The sequence below is a fragment of the Pituophis catenifer genome, unplaced genomic scaffold (assembly GCF_029215685.1).
Source record: "Pituophis catenifer annectens isolate HBS135680 unplaced genomic scaffold, rPitCat1.0.hap2 SCAF_2, whole genome shotgun sequence".
Lineage (NCBI taxonomy): Eukaryota > Metazoa > Chordata > Lepidosauria > Squamata > Colubridae > Pituophis > Pituophis catenifer.
In genome coordinates, this window is record NW_027256882.1 from 14,194,812 (window position 1) to 14,215,601 (window position 20,790).

Genomic DNA, 20,790 nt, shown 5'->3' on the forward strand with positions numbered 1-20,790 from the left:
ACTCATGTTATATGGCTATGGTATTATTACTATCCTTTTCATCTTTTCTACTGCCCGCTCTTATTGGCATCGTATTGAGATTATTATGTAAATGAAGACTCAATCATCCAGGCCAGAAGTATGTAAAAAAGTTAAATCATGGCAACTGGACCAAAGTCCTACTCAATTTCTCTTTGACTCTATGCCTAAACCAAAAGTTTCCTTTTGACAGAAGGAGTAACGAAACATCTCAGTTTAGTAAACTTTGGTCCAGTTGCATGATTTAACCTTTTTACCTATTATGATTATTATTACTCTGTTGCTTTGCACGTACATAGAGAGCTTTCATACCGGAGACAAATTCCTTGTGTGTCTAATCATACTTGGTCAAATGAAGTATTCTGTTCTGTTCTACTCCATTCCATTCTAATTAATATCAACCTCTCAATTCCTCCCCTCACTTAACCTCAGCACCTAATGTGATGCGATTGGGGGTGCAGGGGGAGGAACTCAGTTTCTGATAAGGTGGTGGCTCCAATTGGGTGATCAAAGTCACACCTCTTGATATTGACAGACATAAAAATTGGACAGGCTTCACACACACAGGTCGGCTGTCATCTTGTCATTTTTTTAAAAAACCCTTTTCCTCAAATATCTTTTTACTGGGTGGGTGGAGGGTGTCTTAACGCTAACCCTGTGAATTATGTTTTGCTTAGCGGTGGGCTTTTTTAGCTTATTGATGTTTCAATGGGAGGAGAATCTATTGCTTTATATTTATTCATGGTTTTATTTATTTATTTATTTATTTATTTATTTATTTATTTATTTATTAAATTTTTATACCGCCCCCTCTCCCGAAGGACTCGGGGCGGTGAACAGCCAAAATTAAAAACACACAATACAAATATTAAAATACATTAAAACAAAATTAAATTATCTTAGGCTTCTCCAATTTAAAACCCCGTTACCCATAAAATTCACCCAATTAAAATTTTTTTAACCCAGCCCGGCTTGCTGAAATAAAAAAGTCTTCAGGGCCCGGCGGAAGGTCCGGAGGTCCGGGATTAGTCGTATCCCTGGGGGTAGCTCATTCCAGAGGGCGGGTGCCCCCACAGAGAAGGCTCTTCCCCGGGGGGTCGCCAGCCGACATTGCCTGACAGACGGCACCCTGAGGAGACCCTCTCTATGGGAGCGTGTTGGCCGGTGGGAGGTTATCGGAGGCAAAAGGTGGTCTCGTAAATGATTTCTGCCGCTGCCCTCTGATACATGCCTCTTTACAAGTCAGGATTTGGGTCCTCAACAAGTCAGGAATAGCAATAGCACTTAGACTTATATACTTCACAATGCTTTGCAGTCCTCTCTAAGCAGTTTACAAAGTCAGCCTCTTGCCCTCAACAATCTGGGTCCTCATTTTTACCGACCTCAGAAGGATGGAAGGCTGAGTCAAACTTGAGCTGGTCAGAATCGAATTGTTGGCAGTCAGCAGAATTAGCCTGCAATACAGCATTTTAACCACTCCACCATCACAGCTCTTCTCAATTGCTTAAGAGAGTTCAGGACAAGGATTTGGGAGCATCAAGAGAAAGTAAGTGGCATTGCCCACGTGATGACATTATTTGTAACATGATACGGTGCGGATCATGTGGATTCTAGGATACAGAAAAAGGAAACAACAGAGCTGGACGGGACCTTGGAGCTCAAGCAGATCATACTATACCATTTCAGACAAGTGACTGTCTAGTCTCTTCTTAAAAATCTCCAGTGATGGAGAACCCACAACTTCTGAAGGCAAGCAGTTCCACTGGTTAATTGTGCTAACTGTTGGGAAAGAGCTCCTCATTTCTAGGTTGGTCCTCTCCTTGATTAGTTTTCAACCATTGATTCTTGTCCTGCCCTCAGATGCTTTAGAGAATAGGTTGACACCCCTCCCCCCTTCTCTATGGCAGCCCCTCAAATATTGGAAGACAGCTATCATGTCAACCCTAGTCTTTCTTTTCATTAGACTAGACATGGCCAATTCCTGCAACAAAGGAACACTCCCTCTCAGCCCTCTCAGTAGAACAGAGGAATTCGGGATCAAATCTCAACTATCGGGGTCTCCATCCATGAAAGAGTTCCAGCACTCAATCCTGGAAGTAGCTCGATTGTAAAAGATCCCTTTCCTTATCACTTTCTCCCCATTCCAGGTCTTACCTTTGTCGGAGCAGTATCCCGGGATGGTTAGCCTGGTGTTGGTAAAAATGCTCAAGCCAAAGTCCTACCAGATGAAGCAAAGAGCCACTGAGAAACAGTCCTTTCTGCTCATGAAAAGTACTTATCAATGTTTATTTTTCAGTATGTTCTAATATGCGTTCTAATATACAGTATAAGGAATATATTATTGTTCAAACTCTCTCTAGTAATTTTTTTTTTTCATAATGCTGCATCCTCTGTAAATATCGCTGCCCATTTGGGTGGCACTTAAAGGAACAGACAAGCAACAGGTGGAAATTGGCCTCTTCAATAGCCATCTATAGCCAGGAAGCCAATCCTTTGATAGGTCTGTAGCAGAGAAGCAGTGGGAGAGAAGTCTTTGCTCACGGGAGTCAAACTTGATCGCGTCACATGGCATCTTGGGATGTATTGCGATGTTTTTTGCCTTTGCAGAGCTGGGGTGTGACGCATCCAGCCTGTGGGCCAGACAGGTCTTCCTTAGCTGGTGGCAGCTCTTGGCGGATAGCAATAGCACTTAGAGTTATATACCGCTTCATAGTGCTTTACAGCCCTCTCTGAGAGGTTTACAGAGTCAGCCTATTGCCCCCAACAATCTGGGTCCTCATTTTACCGATCCCAGAAGGATGGAAGCTGAGTCAACCTTGAGCCAGTCAGGTTCAAACTCCTGGAGTGAGCAGTGAGTTAGCCTGCAGTACTGCATTCTAACCACTGTGCCACCATGGCTCTGATCCGATATCAGCTTGGAAATTAAATTAATACAGGTAGTCCTCTACTTACAACAGTTTATTTAGTGACCATTCAAAGTTACAACATCACTGAAAGAAATGACTTATGACTGTTTGTCACAGCCAATTGCAGCATCCCGATGGTCATATGATCAAAATTCAGATGTTTGGCAACTGACTCTTTTTTTTATTTATTTATTTATTTATTCATTCATTCATTAGACTTATATGCCGCCCTGTCTCCGAAAGGACTCAGGGCGGCTCACAACAATAAAACACACAAAGTCCAATTTTTAAAAATACCCAATAAACTATAAAAACCATTAAAACCCCCTCTAAAACCCCTTCAGTCCAAACCGGCCAGGCCGAATAGCCATGTTTTAAGGCCACGGCCTAAAGAGGGAAGGTCAGGGGCCACCCAGAGGCCCAGGGGGAGCTGATTCCACAGGGTAGGTGCACCCACAGAGAAGGCCCGCTCCCTAGGGGTCGCCAGCCGACATTGTCTGGCTGATGGCACCCCAAGGAGGCCCTCCCTGTGGGAACGCACCGGGCAATGGGGAGCAGTTGCTGGCCGCAGATGGTCCGCCAAATACCCCAGGCCTAAGCCATGTAGGGCTTTATAGCTGATTACCAGCACCTTGAATCTCACCCGGAGGGCAACTGGTAGCCAGTGCAGGTCCCGCAGGAGGGGTGTAACATGAGAGTGTTGGTACACTCCCATCACTACCCGCGTGGCCGCATTCTGCACCAGCTGAAGCCTCCAAGTGCAATTTATGACAATTGCAGTGGCTTGAGGTCATGTGATCATTTTTTGCAACCTTCTGAAAGTCAATGGGGAAGCCAGATTGACTTAAGAACCATGTTATTAATAGCAATAGCACTTAGACTTATATACCGCTTCAAAGTGCTTTAGTCTCTCTAAGTAGTTTACATACTGCTCCCAACAATCTGGGTCTTCATTTTACCGACCTCAGAAGCATGGAAGGCTGAGTCAACCTTGAGCTGCTCAGAATCGAACTCCTGGAATAAACAGTGAGTTAGCCTGCAGTACTGCATTCTAACCACTGTGCCACTATGACTCTTAACTCTTGGTGCAGTGATCCATTAAATAACTGTAGGAGGAAAAGTCATAAAACAGGGCAAAACTCACTTAACAAATGTCTCACTTAGCAATAGAATTTTGGGCCTCAATTATGGTCATAAATTGAGGACCACCTGTAAGGTCAGATTAAATCCCAGCAGATGGTTAGGAAGGACAATCCATTAAGAAAATAAGAAAAGTATATCATGAATGAAGGCGAATATACGTCTCCCAGGATAATGTTGCAGGATCCAATCTCGGTCAGTCACCGGGATGAGAGATTTTGTCTTCCGAGCTTTCGGACTCATTCTGGAGCCCATCTTCAGGGAACCTCTCTACCAGAATGTGTGCTAGTTTCCTGAGGATGGGCTCCAGCACGAGACCAAAAGCTCAGAAGACAAAATCTCTCATCCCGGTGACCCACCCAGATTAGGTCCTGCAAGAAAACTATATCTCTATGGATCTGCCCAGGAAGGTACCATAAGTCTACTTCAGCTCAGCAGAGAACCTATTATGCACTTCTCCTTGCCTAATGAGAGCATCTCCCAAGAGGGAAACATAGCTTTGATGCTTACCCTGAATATCTTGTAAGTATCCCAATCTTCAGGGAGAAAATACACTGGGTCATCAATATTACCCCTGGATGGTTCTTCTGTAGGACAGGGATAAATATTGAACGAAGCTACAAAGAGGTCATAAGAGAAGATGGGATCCTTCTTGGGAAGGAAGCTGTAAACCTGAAACGAGAAAGGCTGCAATTGAGGATGGAGATTTGGATTAGAGGAACTTCCTGCCCATCAAGTTATCAGCCAATGAAACAAACTGTGCAATAGCACTTGGCAATAGCACTTAGACTTATATACCACTTCATACTGTTTTACAGCCCTCTCTAAGTGGTTTACAGAGTCAGCCTATTGCCCCCAATTATCTGGGCCCTCATTTTTACCAACCTCAGAAGGATGGAAGCCTGAGTCAACCTTGAGCCGGTCAGAATTGAATACCTGGCGTGAGCAGTGAGTTAGCCTGCAGTACCTGCATTCTAACCACTGTGCCACCATGGCTCTTAATGCAATGGGAGAAAGACCTTGGGAGATGAGGGAAGGAAGAGAGATCAGATGAAAGAGGGATGAACCTGAAGCTGAGCAATGGACAGAGAAAGAAATGTAGAGAGGATCCACCCTAACCAATCAGGTGATAAGAAGAGACAGCAGGCGAGTTGTACTTTCAAACCTGCAAGATTGGTATCAGCCTCTCAAGTACAGCAGACCAAACAATAAAACACAATAAGGTTAGTTAATTGTAAGGCCACATTAATAGACTCTTGCAAGTCTGAAAGGATAGTTATCCTGCCACATCTTTTTAGCAGTGGATCAATTAGGGCAGATCCCTTCCACATTTCTTTCTTTGCTCATTACTTCATTTCGAGCTCTTTAGGCAGCATCGCTTCTGTCTGTCTTCCAAGGTCATTCTCACATTCCATTACAGGCCACCACATGAAATGATGTTCTCTTTTACTGGAAATCTCAAAGCAGAGACCACCTTGGTCTTCTGGCCAAGATGATCCAAATGTTTTTACACTGAGACATCTCTGAGACAGACTGGGTTAAGAATTCAGGAGTGATCCAAGCAAGCATCTATGTTTGATGGAGAACCAGAATTTGGCTTCTTGGTCTGTGTCCTTCCCCAGTACTCCACACTGACCCTGGGACTCTTTGTCAACTTCAAAGGGAGATTTTGCTAATTGCAGCCATTGCCACTTTTCATCTTCCACAGAGTCAGGGAGGGAGGATGTCAGTTCCACACAGCAAGAAGAAATCGTCCCATGGGAACCAAAGTCATCTAACCAGATGTTCTACTAAGACTTGGACAGTTTTCCATAAGAATACTGGACATTTAATTGGACAACGTGACCTGCGCTTATGGGGAGGGAAGGAAATTCTATTCTTTAATTATGTGGAAACTGTGGGAACTAGTTAGAGTTGGTTTTGTTTCAATCTGTGCAGATACGATGTACTCAATAAAGTTTAGCATAAAGAGATTGGATCATCTCAAGCTTGCTTGCTTGCTTGGTTGGGTTTTTCAATCGGAAACTTGACACTCTGAGACGGGGACTGACTCAAAGTTTCTCAAGAATTCTACTCCCAATCCATTACTTTCACCACGATAACATACTACTTCACATTATGGCAAAATCTCTGGACTGTGATATTGGGCTACCCTCAGTCTATATGCTTTGCCTTTCTATTTTTCCTACACTTCTAAAATTAATTTATGGACAATTTTCTTTGCTTCGTCTTCCCTGCAGTCCTCCCCTAGCTTCTTAAATTTAGTTGCGACCCAATATCTTCTAGTGTAAATTGTACATAAATGGCTGCAAGAGATCCTCTTTGAAGTACATCTCTATGGACAAAATGAAACCAGCAGGAGCCAGGACATATCTGGACCCGAAATGAAATGCAGTTGGAACTCACCTTCTCAGGGGAGAGCTCGGCTTCAGGTTTCAAGAGAAAGACACTCTGGTCAACGGCATGGATGGCACAGAGGGAACCGGGGGAAGCTGAAAGATGGAGTTGAGCTTTCTGGCCAGGCAGACCTTCTTGATCAGGGAACCACAGTTTGGCCTGTAAACATAAAACAGGTCTTTGAAAAAAATCTGTTCCTCTTGGTGTGGCATGAATGGAAGGAGAAATGAATGGGATGAAGTCATCCTTGTTGTCATGCATATTGTAACCTTGAGTTGCCCTCTGTGACTAACCTCAAGCCACAGTTTGACAGGCTCAGTAGAACTACTGGCTGACCCCCCCCCCCAAAAAAAATAGGCTTAGTTTTAGCCGATGTTTGGGGGTTTTTTTCCATTGCAACTTGGTTATGACCCACTGAGATACTGGCATTCAAGGGAACAGGTCTGGCCAGGACATAACGGATTACATCAGCCTGCACAAGCAGATAGCAAAAGGGTAACTCAAGAACTATTTCTCAAAGGATCAGGAGCAAAGGAGATTTTGTGGATATTAGCGCCAGTAGAGTTGAGTAGCACCAGCTTAAAACCTGTTCTGGAACATTAAGATTCTGCCTTTCTTTAACACCAGAACACAAAATGCAAAACTTTACTTTGTTGGAGAAGCACTTTTCTACGATGAAGTTTCTCGAGTCAGCAACGAGTTCTCCACTGGGCAAAATGGTGTAGAGGAGCAAGTGGACCTTGGGAGCAGTGTCGAAATCCACCAAGAGATTCAAAAGGAAGTCCCCTTTAGTTTCTAAAGGATGAAATTCCCGGGTGGAGGAAAGAGAAAGAGAGATCAAAAGAGACATATAAATTTCATCAGATAGATACATACATACATACTTACATACATACATAGATAGACAGATAGATGCATATATAGATACATAAATAGAGAAAGAGGGAGAGATGCATAGATAGATATAGACAGATGGAATTAGTTCCAGTTGGAATACATCAAACTTCACCAGGGTGACCACAACAGGCTGGGAAATGTGAGTCAAAAATGGATCATTTAAGAATCAGAAGCTGAAGGACTTCAGCTGCTGTCTTCTTTTCAGTTGTGAGGGCTTGCCTTCTCCAGAATAAATTTTAGGTTTGTGGTGGCAATGATTAAGTCGGTGGTCCCACTTGTTTCAGGGATCCATGAAGCAGCAGGTGAATCTCCCTCCAGTAACATCTCCGGCTACATAGGAGAGCAATGGACATAAAACAGATCCCTGGCACATGCCATGGAGTCCTTCAACCCTTTGCCATCCTAAAAACCCCAAATGCTGCTTCAGACCGAGAGTCAGTGCTGTTAGTAGTGCCTCCCCATGGCTCTCCAGGGTTTCTGGAGACTCTGGGTTGGACTTGGGGCCTTCTGTGTACCAGGTGATTGGGAACTGCATCCCATTCTCTATCCTTCATTCTTCCACCTTGCATGTTTTGATTATCCTTGAAAACCAAGTCACATCCAGCATGCCAGCCTGCTGACTACAAGAGACTGAGCCCCTAAACTCCTCTGTGGGTCTCCGAGAAGGGCCTGTCCCAGAGGAAATGAAGAATAGGCATCTGGGCAGCCTTCTACCGTTGTTGCAAAGAGACATCCCTGTGATGCCCAGCAAAAAACTCAGGATGAAGGAAGCGGCTGCAGAGATTTGGGAGAAATGGCCTGTTCCTACTGCTTGAGACCATCCCTTTCCTCTGCCCAATGGCAGGGCTGGCTGTGTGTGCCCACCTTCCATGCCCTGCCAGTGTGAAATGGGATACAGTGAACCCAGCTGTGAGTGGGAAAAGGAAGAGAGGTTTTTCAGACGTACAAGGGGCACCCAGCATTCAGCAAGAGAGAACTGGAGCCCCATAGATGGAGAGACCCTGAGAACATCTGGGAAGCTTTTTGCCAAGCAGGAGGGGGGAGTGTAATTTGGAGGGCGAACATTTACCTTCTCCCTGTTTCACTGGCTGCCGGTATGTCCCTGTTCGTATGATGTTCTCCCTAGCCTTGACCTGCATGGAAAGAAGAAATTCCTGCTAGATATGCTAGGGCTTGGACAAATCGATTGATTGATTGATTGATTGATTGATTGATTGATTGATTGATTTGCAACTCTAAGTTGCAATTGTCTAGTTTAACCTTTTGATTAAAACAATAGAATAATAATTCATCCATGGGTTTGATCAGGAATCTGGTGAATTTGATGATTGCCTGAAGGGAACATATGTTGAGATGGCAAGGCTAAAATTCAGACCTATGCAGGCCTTTGTGCAGTGGTGAAATTCAAATATTTTTACTACTGAATCTGTGGGCGTGGCTTGGTAGCCATGGTGTGGCTTGGTGGCCGTGGCAGAGGAAGGATACTGCAAAATCTCTATTCCCACCCCACTCCAGGGGAAGGATACTGCAAAATCCCCAATCCCGCCCCCCACTCATGGGGGAAGGATATTGCAAAATCTTCATTCCCACTCCACTCTGGGGCCAGCCAGAGGTGGTATTTGCTGGTTCTCCAAACTACTTAAAATTTCCACTACCGGTTCGCCAGAACCTGCTGGATTTCACCCCTGCCTTCGTGGTCATGGAAAATCCCAAAGAAAAAGACTAGCCTGTGGATTAGGCATGTGAGCAAAACCACAGAAGGCGTGCTTGACTATTTTTATAATTTCTATATTTCTAGATCTTATCTGGTGTATGCAAGCTTCCTCTTATGTAACCAAGCAAAAGCAAAGAAATTTATAAATATCTGCCTCACACTGTGTTTGGGATTCCTCCACCTTTAGGGAGCCCCTGTCGTTAGCTGGGGCTCAGCTGAATAAACGTGTTTGGCTTATCAAGACAAATCCGGACTCAGTCTTATTTTTTCACCGAGTCACACCTGAAATCCTGCATAACAATGGAATCGCAGTATTTTAGTTAGCAGGTGTGAGATGTGGGTAAAGCAATTGTTCTGAAGTATGCAACTTGAGGCAGCACCAAAGGAATTGAGGAGCTGAAATGTCACACATCTAGTTGTATAAGGGGCTTGTTAACACAAGCTCCCCACTTCTAGGAAAAGGACTCTTAGGACTCCGTCTTAGAAAAACCAACGCCCTGAAAATTTCCATTGTTATCCATCAGATGCTGCCATAGCATTACAGGTACTTCATTATGTTTTTGCAAGACAAACTATAAGCAGGGAGCTTCCAGATTACAGGTAGTCCTCAACCTACGACCACAATTGAGCCCAAAATTTATGTAGCTAAGTAAGACAGTTGTGAAGTGAGTTTTCCCCATTTTACAACTTTTCTTGCTACAATTGTTAAGTGAATCACTACAGTTGTTACGTTAGGGACACGATTGTTAAGTACATATGACTCCCCCATTGACTTTGCATGTCAGAAGTTCACAAAGACCCCTAGGACACTGCAACCGTCAAAAATATGAATCGGAAGCCAGAAAAGTTGGAGAACTCTGTCTTAGCATGATAACACACACACACACACAAACGCATTAATCCTGATTAGTATTTTCTGTGAATACAGCTTTTGGATCTCTGAGCCTTTCCTGAGTAGAAATGCACACATGCCATTCTTGAGTTTTCCAAAAATTTAACTTGGTGTGAATCTGCTCTTCGCTGTGGGGATTCCCCCTCCTGTCTCTGTGGCCTCGGTTTCAGCTCATTGCAATCGCCTTCCAAAATCATGGAAAACCTAATAGATGTCATGCATCTTGAGCACAAATACAGTACTTTTAAGGAAACCTTGGACAGTGGTGGAAGAATAAGAGGAAACACTACTTGGACATAGTTTAAACTGGGATGACCACAAGTTGGAAGAAAACACAAAAGTGTAGCTTTGATTCTCACTGCTGACTTTTGCTATAATGGTTAAAAATATCAGCCCAGAAACTTGAAGGCCATGAGTTCTAGTCTGGCATTAAGCCAACTGGGAGAGTGTGGGTCAGTCCCTATTCTAGGAAGAAGATAGGGACAAACCTCTTCTGAAAATGTTACCAAGAAAACTGTAGGGAATTGTCCAAGTAGCCGCTAGGAGCCAAGATGGATTTACACCAAAAAAGAAAGACCCAAAAAAAGCCGAATCAGGAGATTTGCTTGCCCAGATACACTCACCCTAACAAGGGTACAACTAAAGATGACTTAAGCGGGACTCACTCAAGGATCATGGGTAAACAAAGGCAGCCCTTGGGGCAGAGTGCAAAAGGGAGATTGCCTTGGTATATTTATGTTGTGGTTCAGTGCACATTGGAGTAAGGCCACACCTGGAATACGGCATCCAATTTTTGTCACCACATTACAAAAAAGATGTTGAGACCTTGGAAAAAGTGCAAAGAAGCGCAACTAAAAGCCTGGAGACTAGAACGTATGAAGAACAATTGCAGGATTTGGGTTTGGCTAGTGATAGCAGCCTTCCAGTATTTGAGAGGCTGCCACAAAGAAGAGGGGGTCAATAAGGGGCGTGCATAAGTGCACCAACGTGCCTACCATCCCTGTCCTAATGTCTCCTTTTACTTGTATCCCTTTCATGTATTAATAATCATGTTTATACTTACATCTGTTATCTAATATATGCTTGACAAATAAATAAATTAAAATAAATAATAAATAAATTTATTTTCCAAAGCATCAGAAGGCAGGACAAGAAACAATGGACTGAAATTAATTAAGGAGAGAAGCAACCTGGAATTAAGGAGAAACTTCCTAACACTGAGGACAATTGACCAGTGGAACAGCTTGCCACCAGAGGTTCTGGGTGCTTCATCACTGGAGGTTTTAAGAAGAGACTGTACAGCCACTGTCAAGTATTTGCAAGCCATTGGCACATATATCATACAGACATTAGTGGAGGCAGGAAGTGCCCCCACCCCTATGTGGAGAGGAGGGGCTTACACTGAGTATAAAACCCCCTCTAACCTTTCCACCTTGCTCTCTTTTACGTTTGTTCTCCAGGAGACATGATCTTTGATAGGGGTAGTCACACACGCTGTGTGCCCCCTACCCTAATGGATATTAAGACAGCCTTTGTATATAGTTAATATGTTTTGTTATATGAATAAATACATTTATCACATTTATTCATGCATCTGCCTTTGGACTCTTCTATGCTCCTGGGTGTTTTCTACGATCCCAATTTCCATAGAATGGTAGCAGAGGGAATGGTAGCAGAACTCCACTCCAGGAGCTGTTGAAAAGGCGAGATGCCCTCCAAAATAACCTGTGAGAGAAGCTCCCCTGTTGTGACCAGAGGCCTTCAACGGAGGAGAACTTCACAGCAGCCCCAGACTGAATCAACGATGGAAAACATTGAAGGGGGTTTCCATCCTGCTACACCCTGGCAGCCAGAGGCCACCCAGATGCAGCAAGAGATCCCAGGGGCCGAGCCAAGCGATGCTGGAGAAGGCTTCTTCAGCACTGACGAAGAGGGGGCAGAAGGACCAGATGAAAGCCTGGACAGGCAAGTGGCTGAGATGTCAGAAGAGGAGTGCAGAGCAGCACTCGCCTGCCTCCTGAAGACAAGGGCAGCAGCCAGAAAGAGGCCTGAGGAGGCAGCACCAGAGATGCCTGCCATCCCGGTAAGGACTCCCCTGCATGATCTCTCCAAGATGGCGCCTGCCGCCAGAGAGACTGCCCCCCCACCCGGTTTCCCGCCAAACAAAATGGCCACCAGGCCACTTCCGGAGGCAACTTCCTCCAAGATGGCTGCTCCCCTGGGCACTTTGCCAGAACCACGAGCCAGGCCCTCCCCAGCTCCACAGCCCAGGCCTACAACGCCAGCCAGTCAGTTCAGCCTTCCAGCGGCCCAGAGGACCACTCCGAGCCCACAAGGCCCTTGCCAGGCCCCGCCTGCCATGGCAAACATCAAAGAGGCCATAGAGGCCCTGGTCGCTGCCCTGCAACTTATGGAGCAACCACCCACTGGCCCCCCCGAGGCCCCAGACCCAGCTGCCCACTCAAGGAGGGCCCCAAATCCAACCTCCCACCCCCGGAGGAACCCAGATGGACCTGCAGCCCCCCACCCCCCACTGCAGAGGCGCTCACCATTCACTGAATGCTCCAGGGAGGCCCAGGCTGAGGCCTCCGCACCTTTCCGGCCCTGCTGGGATGATCCGGAGCTGCAATCCTGCTCCTCTGATGGAGAAGAGGAGATCCAGAGACATTTCCAGGCCTACCCAGCCCATGGACCTCATCTGATGGACCTCCAGTCTCCAGAAAGATCTCCAGGCCTTCTTCCCACTCCTCCAAGGCTTCCCCACCACATCGCTGATGTCCGGCCCTATTCTGAGGCTCCAGCCAGACCTGACTTCAGAGCTCAGAGAGGGAGATCGGAGCTCCAACAAGAAAAGGCTTTGGAGCATGCTCCATTTCCTGCACGTGCCCAGTTGCTTCAAACTACAGAAGGACTACAAAAAGGAGCCAGACCTAAGCAATCGATCCCAGGCTTAGGGATCCCAATGCCATTCACAACAGGATCTCTTCAGCCATTTGAACAACTCCCCATGCAGTTTAATGGCAATAATTTTGTAACTTTGCCAAATAATTTTGAAAAATTACATTTAAGTGGTCAGAATTTTAAAAAATGGTGTAAAGAGATTCAGATAATTCTCTTAAGAGAAAATACTCTGGACATGATCAAAAGACCACCCCCTTTACCTTGGAGCCCTGAAATTGAGTTCCTGCATAAAAGAGCTTACACAACCCTGTTAAGTTCTATAGACACAGCTCTGTATGCCAGTCTTTCAGATGGCCTCACAGCTCAGGAAGTTTGGACTGCCCTATATAATTTGTTCCATAGTGACAATATGGCTGCAACCAGCAGATTGTCAAGAATTTTCCACAACTATAAACTCAAACCTGGTGTCAAAATGGGGGAACATTTGGCAACGCTTAAAGCCATGAGGGATGAGCTTATACAGAGGGGGGAGCCTGTTTCTGAATCCACTTTAATTAGTGTGATGTTGAACTCCCTAGACAAATCCTGGAGTCCCTTTATTATTTCTCTAGAAGGGGTTTCTAGGGAACAAAGAAATATAGAATACTTTTCTGGCCGCTTTATTGAGGAAGATTTAAGACGCAGAGATGAGGAACAACAAGAAATGAAGGAGGCATATCACAGGCCTAGGCCTCAGAGGAGGCGCCAGGACACAAGTGAAAGGATTAATACCCTTCCCACCTGCTTTGACTGTGGCATACAAGGTCACTTTAAAAGGGAGTACCCTCGCTCTAGGGCCAGCACGGCTGGACTTAAGCCCAATAAAAATAAAAGAGGCCGTGGAAGAGGGGGAGGTGGTCATAAAGGATACCAATACTGTAGTGTCACTAGTGACAATCACACCTCCCAGGTAAAGGATGCTGAGGGGCTGTGGCTTCTTGATTCAGGTGCATCAACGCATATAGCCAACACGAAGCAACGATTTAAGGTTTTACACCCACTCAAATCCTCAGTAAAAGTTGCCACTGGGGACAAGGCAGAGGTAACTGGGGAAGGCATGATCAATGTGCCTGGTATAGGAGATGTCACAGAGGCACTGTATGTTCCCTCAATCAAGAACAACCTTTTAAGCATCTTAAAATTGACTGAGGATAAAAATGTAAAACTGGTTTTTGAGAAGGGTGGAGGTTATGTTTCCGAAAATGGGAGTGTTGTTGGCGATATTGTAAAAATCAACAATTTGCCTTATTTTTCCCCAAAAGCACAGGTCAAAAGGCACAAGAAACCTAACAAGAGGGCTCAGGGAGCTAACGCCCAGATAGAGCAGAAAGCTTCTGTGCCAGCCCCCAGGTTGTCCAAACTCAAGGACCCTGGACCTAAAACCAATGAAGCTTTTAAACCAGCTCCTAGGACATCCAAAGCCATTAAGGCTGAGCCCATTAAGGTCACAACTCCTCAGCCAATCCTGAGGAACTCTAAGGTGACCATTAATCCAGTGCCTACTCTCATTACTGAACAGACCAAAGCTTGTAATGGTAAGATACATAAGGTTGACAAAGTATGCATGGGTAAACCTTTACATTTGGATTGTGCTCATATATTACACCGCAGGCTTGGCCATGCCAGCTTCCCGGTTATTAAGAAAATGCAAGATTTTTCTGATGGGCTTAAGATAAAGAATTGTAATACCTATTTGGAATGTGCCATCTGTAAGGCAGCAAAATCTAAAACTGCTGCTATACCTAAGGTCTCTTCCCGTCGTGCAAGGTACCCTTATCAGCTGGTACACATGGATTTGGTTGGTCCTTTTAGACCCTCCCTTGGTAGGGGGCGTTATTTTTTAACGGTAGTAGATGATTACTCTCGTTATGGCCATGTATTTATTTTAAAGGACAAAACTGAAGTCTTTACCAACTTCAAATATCTTTACAACCAGATCCAAACGCAACACAAGGTGTGCATCGCTCAGGTGCAGAGTGATAGGGGGACTGAGTTTACATCCAAGATTTTTGAAAAGTGGATGAAGGAGAGAGGTATCCTCCATTTTAAATCATCCCCTCGAACTCCGTCCGAGAATGGTATTTCAGAAAGGAGAAATGGAGTGCTGCAGAATGTCATGAACTGCCTACTTGCAGATGCTGACATGAGCCAAGTTTTTTGGGCAGAAGCGGTCAAAATGGCTAATTATCTAGTCAACAGGACGTGGAGTAGTGCCATTAACCAAACCCCATACTTCCTGGTCCATGGAAGGAAACCTAGCCTCTCACACCTGAGAATTTTTGGTTCCTATGCCTGGGTCCATATTCCCAAGCACCTCAGAAGAAAGGGGGGCAAGGCATCAAGGAGGCTCAGATTTATAGGTTATGCAACCGGCAGCAAGGCCTCTAGGTTTGTAGACAAAAATAACCTTGTCATTGTCTCTAGATCAGCTTCCTTTGAGGAGGGGTCAAATTGGTCAAAAATTCATTCCAATGAACCCGGTTATTCCCCTATTAGAAGCGACACTGAACAAGCAGCACCACCTGAAGAGGATGAACCAACAAACTCCAAGCAACTGACCAGCGAAGATCCAGATGGTGATGAATCCCTACCTGACTCTGACGATTCAGACAAGGAATCCCTGGGTGACTTCACACCTCCTGCCTCACCTAAACGACCATATCTTCGCAGCGCCTGGGACAGAGGCCCGCCCCATTTTGATTGGAAAGATACCTCCGGCAGCTCCAATTCTGACACCGATGCTCCGGATGACAATGATGATGGTGAGTGGCAATTTCCCAGACGATCAAAACGCTCCAATAAAGGGGTGCCACCCAAAAGGTTGGACATTGGCTGTGTTGCCTCGGTCAACAGCGTTACCATGGCCCCTAAAACGTACTCAGATGTCCTTCAGCTTCCCGAGGAAGAACAGCGCAGGTGGAGGGTGGCAATGGAGCGGGAAATGGACAGTCTCAAAAAATTGAAAGTCTTCATCCCCATGGAAGTCCCCAAAAAGAGGAAAGCAATTGGCACCCGTTGGGTCTACAAGGTCAAGCCAATGCCCAACAACAAACTCCTCTATAAGGCCCGGCTGGTAGCACAAGGCTACGCACAGCGCTACTTGCAGGACTTTGATGAAACATACTCCCCCACCGTGAGAGCGGAAAGTGTGAGGGCTGCTTTGGTCACCGCAGCAGCACATGGGGAACACATTTTTCAATTTGATGTGCAAACTGCTTATTTACACGCACATCTAAAACAAGAAATTTACGTCAGAGGTGCCCCCGGATTTCAACGGCAGGAAGGCCACACCTGGCTTCTGAAGAAAAGTTTGTACGGCCTCAAACAATCAGGCAGACTGTGGTACAAATGCCTGACTAAAACTCTCAAATCACTGGGTTTCCATCCATCTCCAGCTGATAAATGTACCTTCACAAGGGATACCAAAGGGGGGCTGGAGAAAGTCCTAGTGTATGTCGATGATCTTTTATATATAGGGCCTGACAAGGGGGGAAGTATTATATTTGCCAGGACCCTACAAAAAAAGTTCACTCTAAAGTCTTTAGGATATGTGGACAAGTACCTAGGCGTACAAATCATCACTACACCAAAAGGTTTTGCTCTCTCCCAAAAGGAAAAGATAGAGGAACTCTTGGTGAAATGTAAAATGGAAGATAGCAAGCCAACGGCTATCCCAATGCAGACCGACTATTATGGATTGGCACACAAGGATAGCCCAGAGTTCCAAAATAATACTCTATTTAGGTCAGTGATTGGCTCATTACTATATATAAGTAACTGGAGCCGTCCAGATATTGCCCTGGCCGTAAACCTGCTATCTAGACAAGTGGAACATCCTACCCAGTTCCACTGGTTAGCCATTAAAAAGCTATTAAGGTATCTCAAGACCACAGCAGATTACGTGCTTCGCTTGGAACCTGAGAATAGAGACAAGGCCCAATTAAAATGCTTCGCAGATGCGGACTGGGCCGGAGATACCAAGACACGTAGGAGTACTTCGGGCTTCTTGGTACTATTAAATGAGGCACCCATCCATTGGCATGTGGGGCAACAGAAATTTGTTTCGTGCTCCACCGCTGAGGCCGAATATGCATGCTTATCAGAGGCAGGGAACGATCTGATATGGTTTGATGCCTTAATTTCTAGCATCTGGACACCACCGACTTTGCCCATCCAAATTATAGAAGACAACACCGGGGCCATAGGCATTGCCAAAGCCTATGCGGTGGGAAAAAGGTCCAGACATATCGATATCCGCTATCAAAATGTTAGGCAACTAGTAGAGATGGGGTTTATATCTTTATCACATTGTCAGACCAAATATCAAACAGCTGATATTTTCACAAAACCTCTACCAGCAGATAGGCACAAAGATCTGTGTAAAAAGTTATGTCTCACAGGGTAAAATCTGTTGTGCATTGCATTTGTATGTTTGCATGCCATTGGCTCGCAAGGAGGGGAACTGTCAAGTATTTGCAAGCCATTGGCACATATATCATACAGACATTAGTGGAGGCAGGAAGTGCCCCCACCCCTATGTGGAGAGGAGGGGCTTACACTGAGTATAAAACCCCCTCTAACCTTTCCACCTTGCTCTCTTTTACGTTTGTTCTCCAGGAGACATGATCTTTGATAGGGGTAGTCACACACGCTGTGTGCCCCCTACCCTAATGGATATTAAGACAGCCTTTGTATATAGTTAATATGTTTTGTTATATGAATAAATACATTTATCACATTTATTCATGCATCTGCCTTTGGACTCTTCTATGCTCCTGGGTGTTTTCTACGATCCCAATTTCCACAGCCACCTATCTGAGAAGATGGTATAGGGTCTGCTGATTGATCAGGGGGTTGGACTAGAAGACCTCCAAGATCCCTTCCAGCTCTATTCTGATTGATCGATTGATTGATAGCTGTTTAACAAAGCGAAGCAAACATGCCTTGTGAATGCAGCCTTCGCCTGAAGACTCACCATGTAATAGAAGACAATCTCGTCCTCCTTCTCATCACCTCGGTTAAGGATGTAATGCACCTGAACTGGCTCATGGTGGCCGCAGCTTAACATCTCTGACACAGGCTCGATACGTAGGTAACTTTTGCTTGGAGAATAAAACAGGTACGCCCTGTAACTTGCTTTACCATGATGGGGTGTAACCCAGTGCTTGCTATTACGCTCAGTTTTGTCTTGATACGAAGCCTGAGAGGAAAAGCACAGATTTAGAGAAATTAGGTGGGAGGCTGGCTGAGAACATTTCGTTGGCAAGGGCGAGAGAGATGGGTGGGTTGCCCCCAGTTCGGACCGGTTCGCAAGAACCGGTAGCAAAACCGGCAAGAAGTTTTACTATCGCTCTGGATGTCGTCATCAGCACTCTGCGCATGCGATCCCGTTGCGAACCGGTGATAAAGGTAAGTAGAACCCACCCCTGACCCCCACCCTCCTTAAGCAGTAAAGGACTCGAAGTCCAGCTTTGGGGGAGGGAAGATCACTTGCACCGCTTTAATCTAGAACTGAGCAGGGTCAGTTGTTCTGTTCCATACACGGACAGGAGACCACAAAGAAATCTTCTAGCCTGTGGATTAGACTTGTCAATTGAAAACACATCTGGGAATAAAGCCACAGGGGACCTTTCTTGCCATGGAAATGACAGGGTCCAGCCTGGGCCGGGATCTCAATGGTGACTTTTCAAAGGATAATATACAGGGTATTTTCGGAATGAGCAAGATGGAAAATCACCTTAAAAGTGGGGTGGGGGAAGACCGTGACAATGAGAAAAGAAAGACAGAGGGGAAAAAAGGGAGGAGCCCTGAGTACTTTTAACCAACTAACTAGAATAACTTTAACTTTATTGTCACTTTAAATCTATACTAATCAGCATACATTAAAATGAAATTTTGTTGCATAGAGCTGTCGAAGGGTCACCATCTCCAAAATACACTACACATAAACATGACAAAAATATAAGTAAATAAATAAACAAAAAATATACATATACCCACATATATTATATAACACAGAGAAACAGCACAGTCTAGTTCAGATGTATAAATGTACATGGCGAGAAAAACGAACCTTGCAAGTTTCCCAGACGGATGGCCTAGGGAACAAAGTTGTTACAGAATCTGATAGTCCTGGTAAAAATATTTTGAAACCTCCGCCCAGAGGGGAGCAACAGAAACAAACCATCAAGTGGGAATGTCATAAAATACAGCCGTCGCAAATCGCGAAGACTAACCGTAAAAAACAAAGAGTCGCTTGTGATATTAGTGGTTTCTATGGAGAATTCAGCTCTCCCCTCAGCATCTGTCACTTGATTGAGCCGCTGGTGAGTTGCCATTATCAAAATCTCCACTGTTCCATTGTTGATTGGCACCTCGTTGCTGTCTACCAGCTTCACCTGCGCACGAAAAACCGATTGACACATTGATTCAACTGGTTGCGGCCGAATATTTCAAGATTTACCAATGCAATTTCTACTCTGCCTTTCCTTCAGGGACGCCAAGCTTCCCCATCAAGCCATCCTAATTGTTTCCCCATCGCTACAACTCTGTGAAAAAGGGGAGACTAGCAGGAGGGACTTGAGCCTGGGAGTAGGTTCTGGGACTGTGGCTGAGAAAGAAAGAGGACAAGCAAGGAGCCACTGGGAGATGGCGTTACAGGTTGGTTTGATCAACGGACTCTTTGTTAGGGAAAAAGGGCTTTGGGAGCTTCAAAGCAGAGCATCCAGAGGGGATGATAGCAATAGCAAAAGCACTTCTATACTGCCCCATAATGCTTTACATACTCTCTGGACAGTTTACAATGTCAGCACATTGCCCCCAACCATCTGAATCCTCAGCTGCAGGCTAACTCACTGCTTACCACCAGCAGTTCGATGTCCTGAGCAGCTCGACGTTGACTCAGCCTTCCGTCCTTCCAAGGTCGGTAAAATGAGGACCCAGATGGTTGGGGGCAATAGGCCATCCCTGTATACCGCTTAGAGAGGGCTGTACAGCACTTTGAAGCAGTATATAAGAGTAAGTGCTATTGCTATTGCTCTGAGGCATGATTGGGGCTTTGTGGTGGCTGCCATCTTGACTTTTTGGGGCTACCACCATCATTCCCATGGATACCCCTGCTTAATAATCCTGCTAATGAATAAAGTCTGAAAGGTTCCTATTGTAGACACCAGCTTGTTTGCTTGCTTGCTCCTTCCTTCCTTCCTTCCTTCCTTCCTTCCTTCCTTCCTTCCTTCCTTCCTTCCTTCCCATCCATCCATCTAACTAACTAACTAACTAACTAACATCTGTTGGAAGAAATGTCCATCTGGATTCAGTTCCAAGTGGAGAGAAAGACACTGGAAACATGGAAGCTGCTTGGAAAGGTGGTTTAATGGTGGACAGGACCACATGTGTTTTTTGGGTCCTGAGCAAATGAGCATATGGGGGAAGAGAGAGATTTATACCCTCTCTTGGGCTTTGAATTTGAGTTTCCTGTTCCTGTGGCAAGGGCATGTATTCTGATTGGTTGTAGACTCCCATGTGGCCATGTGGGGTCATGGGTTATGATTCAAGTTTGGTTGACACTTTACGTTGATACAATGATGGGGCTTCGTTTGTGGCTGAATGGCTTTGCTCTGAAGGATAATCCCACCATCCTGGAGCAGAGGTCATTTGTCCCTCCTTCCTTCCCTCCCACGCTCCCTCCCTACTTCGATCGAAATGGTATAAGATCTCCTGATTGAGCAGGGGATTGAATTAGAACAGCGGCCACCAACCTTTGGGGCACCAGAGACCCATTCGAAGGAGAGAGGCTTTTCCACGGACCAGAGAGGGTGTGGTTTCACATGGTGCCTGCATCCTACGGATGGGGCTTCGCTTGTTTGTGCAGCCCTGTTTCTGGCATG

General features: G+C 45.3%; 1 protein-coding gene across 1 annotated transcript in view; it reads right to left on the reverse strand.

The window, feature by feature from the left end:
- LOC139311780 (alpha-2-macroglobulin-like) overlaps positions 1-20,790 on the reverse strand; it is an 83,185-nt gene that overhangs the window by 40,176 nt on the left and 22,219 nt on the right. The window contains exons 10-16 of the mRNA XM_070936291.1: positions 19,141-19,302; positions 17,880-18,104; positions 8,428-8,491; positions 7,111-7,256; positions 6,471-6,620; positions 4,575-4,736; positions 2,173-2,236 (exon numbers count right to left, since the gene is read on the reverse strand). Coding sequence (XP_070792392.1) covers positions 2,173-2,236; positions 4,575-4,736; positions 6,471-6,620; positions 7,111-7,256; positions 8,428-8,491; positions 17,880-18,104; positions 19,141-19,302 — 973 coding nt within the window. The remainder of the gene's footprint in view (positions 1-2,172; positions 2,237-4,574; positions 4,737-6,470; positions 6,621-7,110; positions 7,257-8,427; positions 8,492-17,879; positions 18,105-19,140; positions 19,303-20,790) is intronic.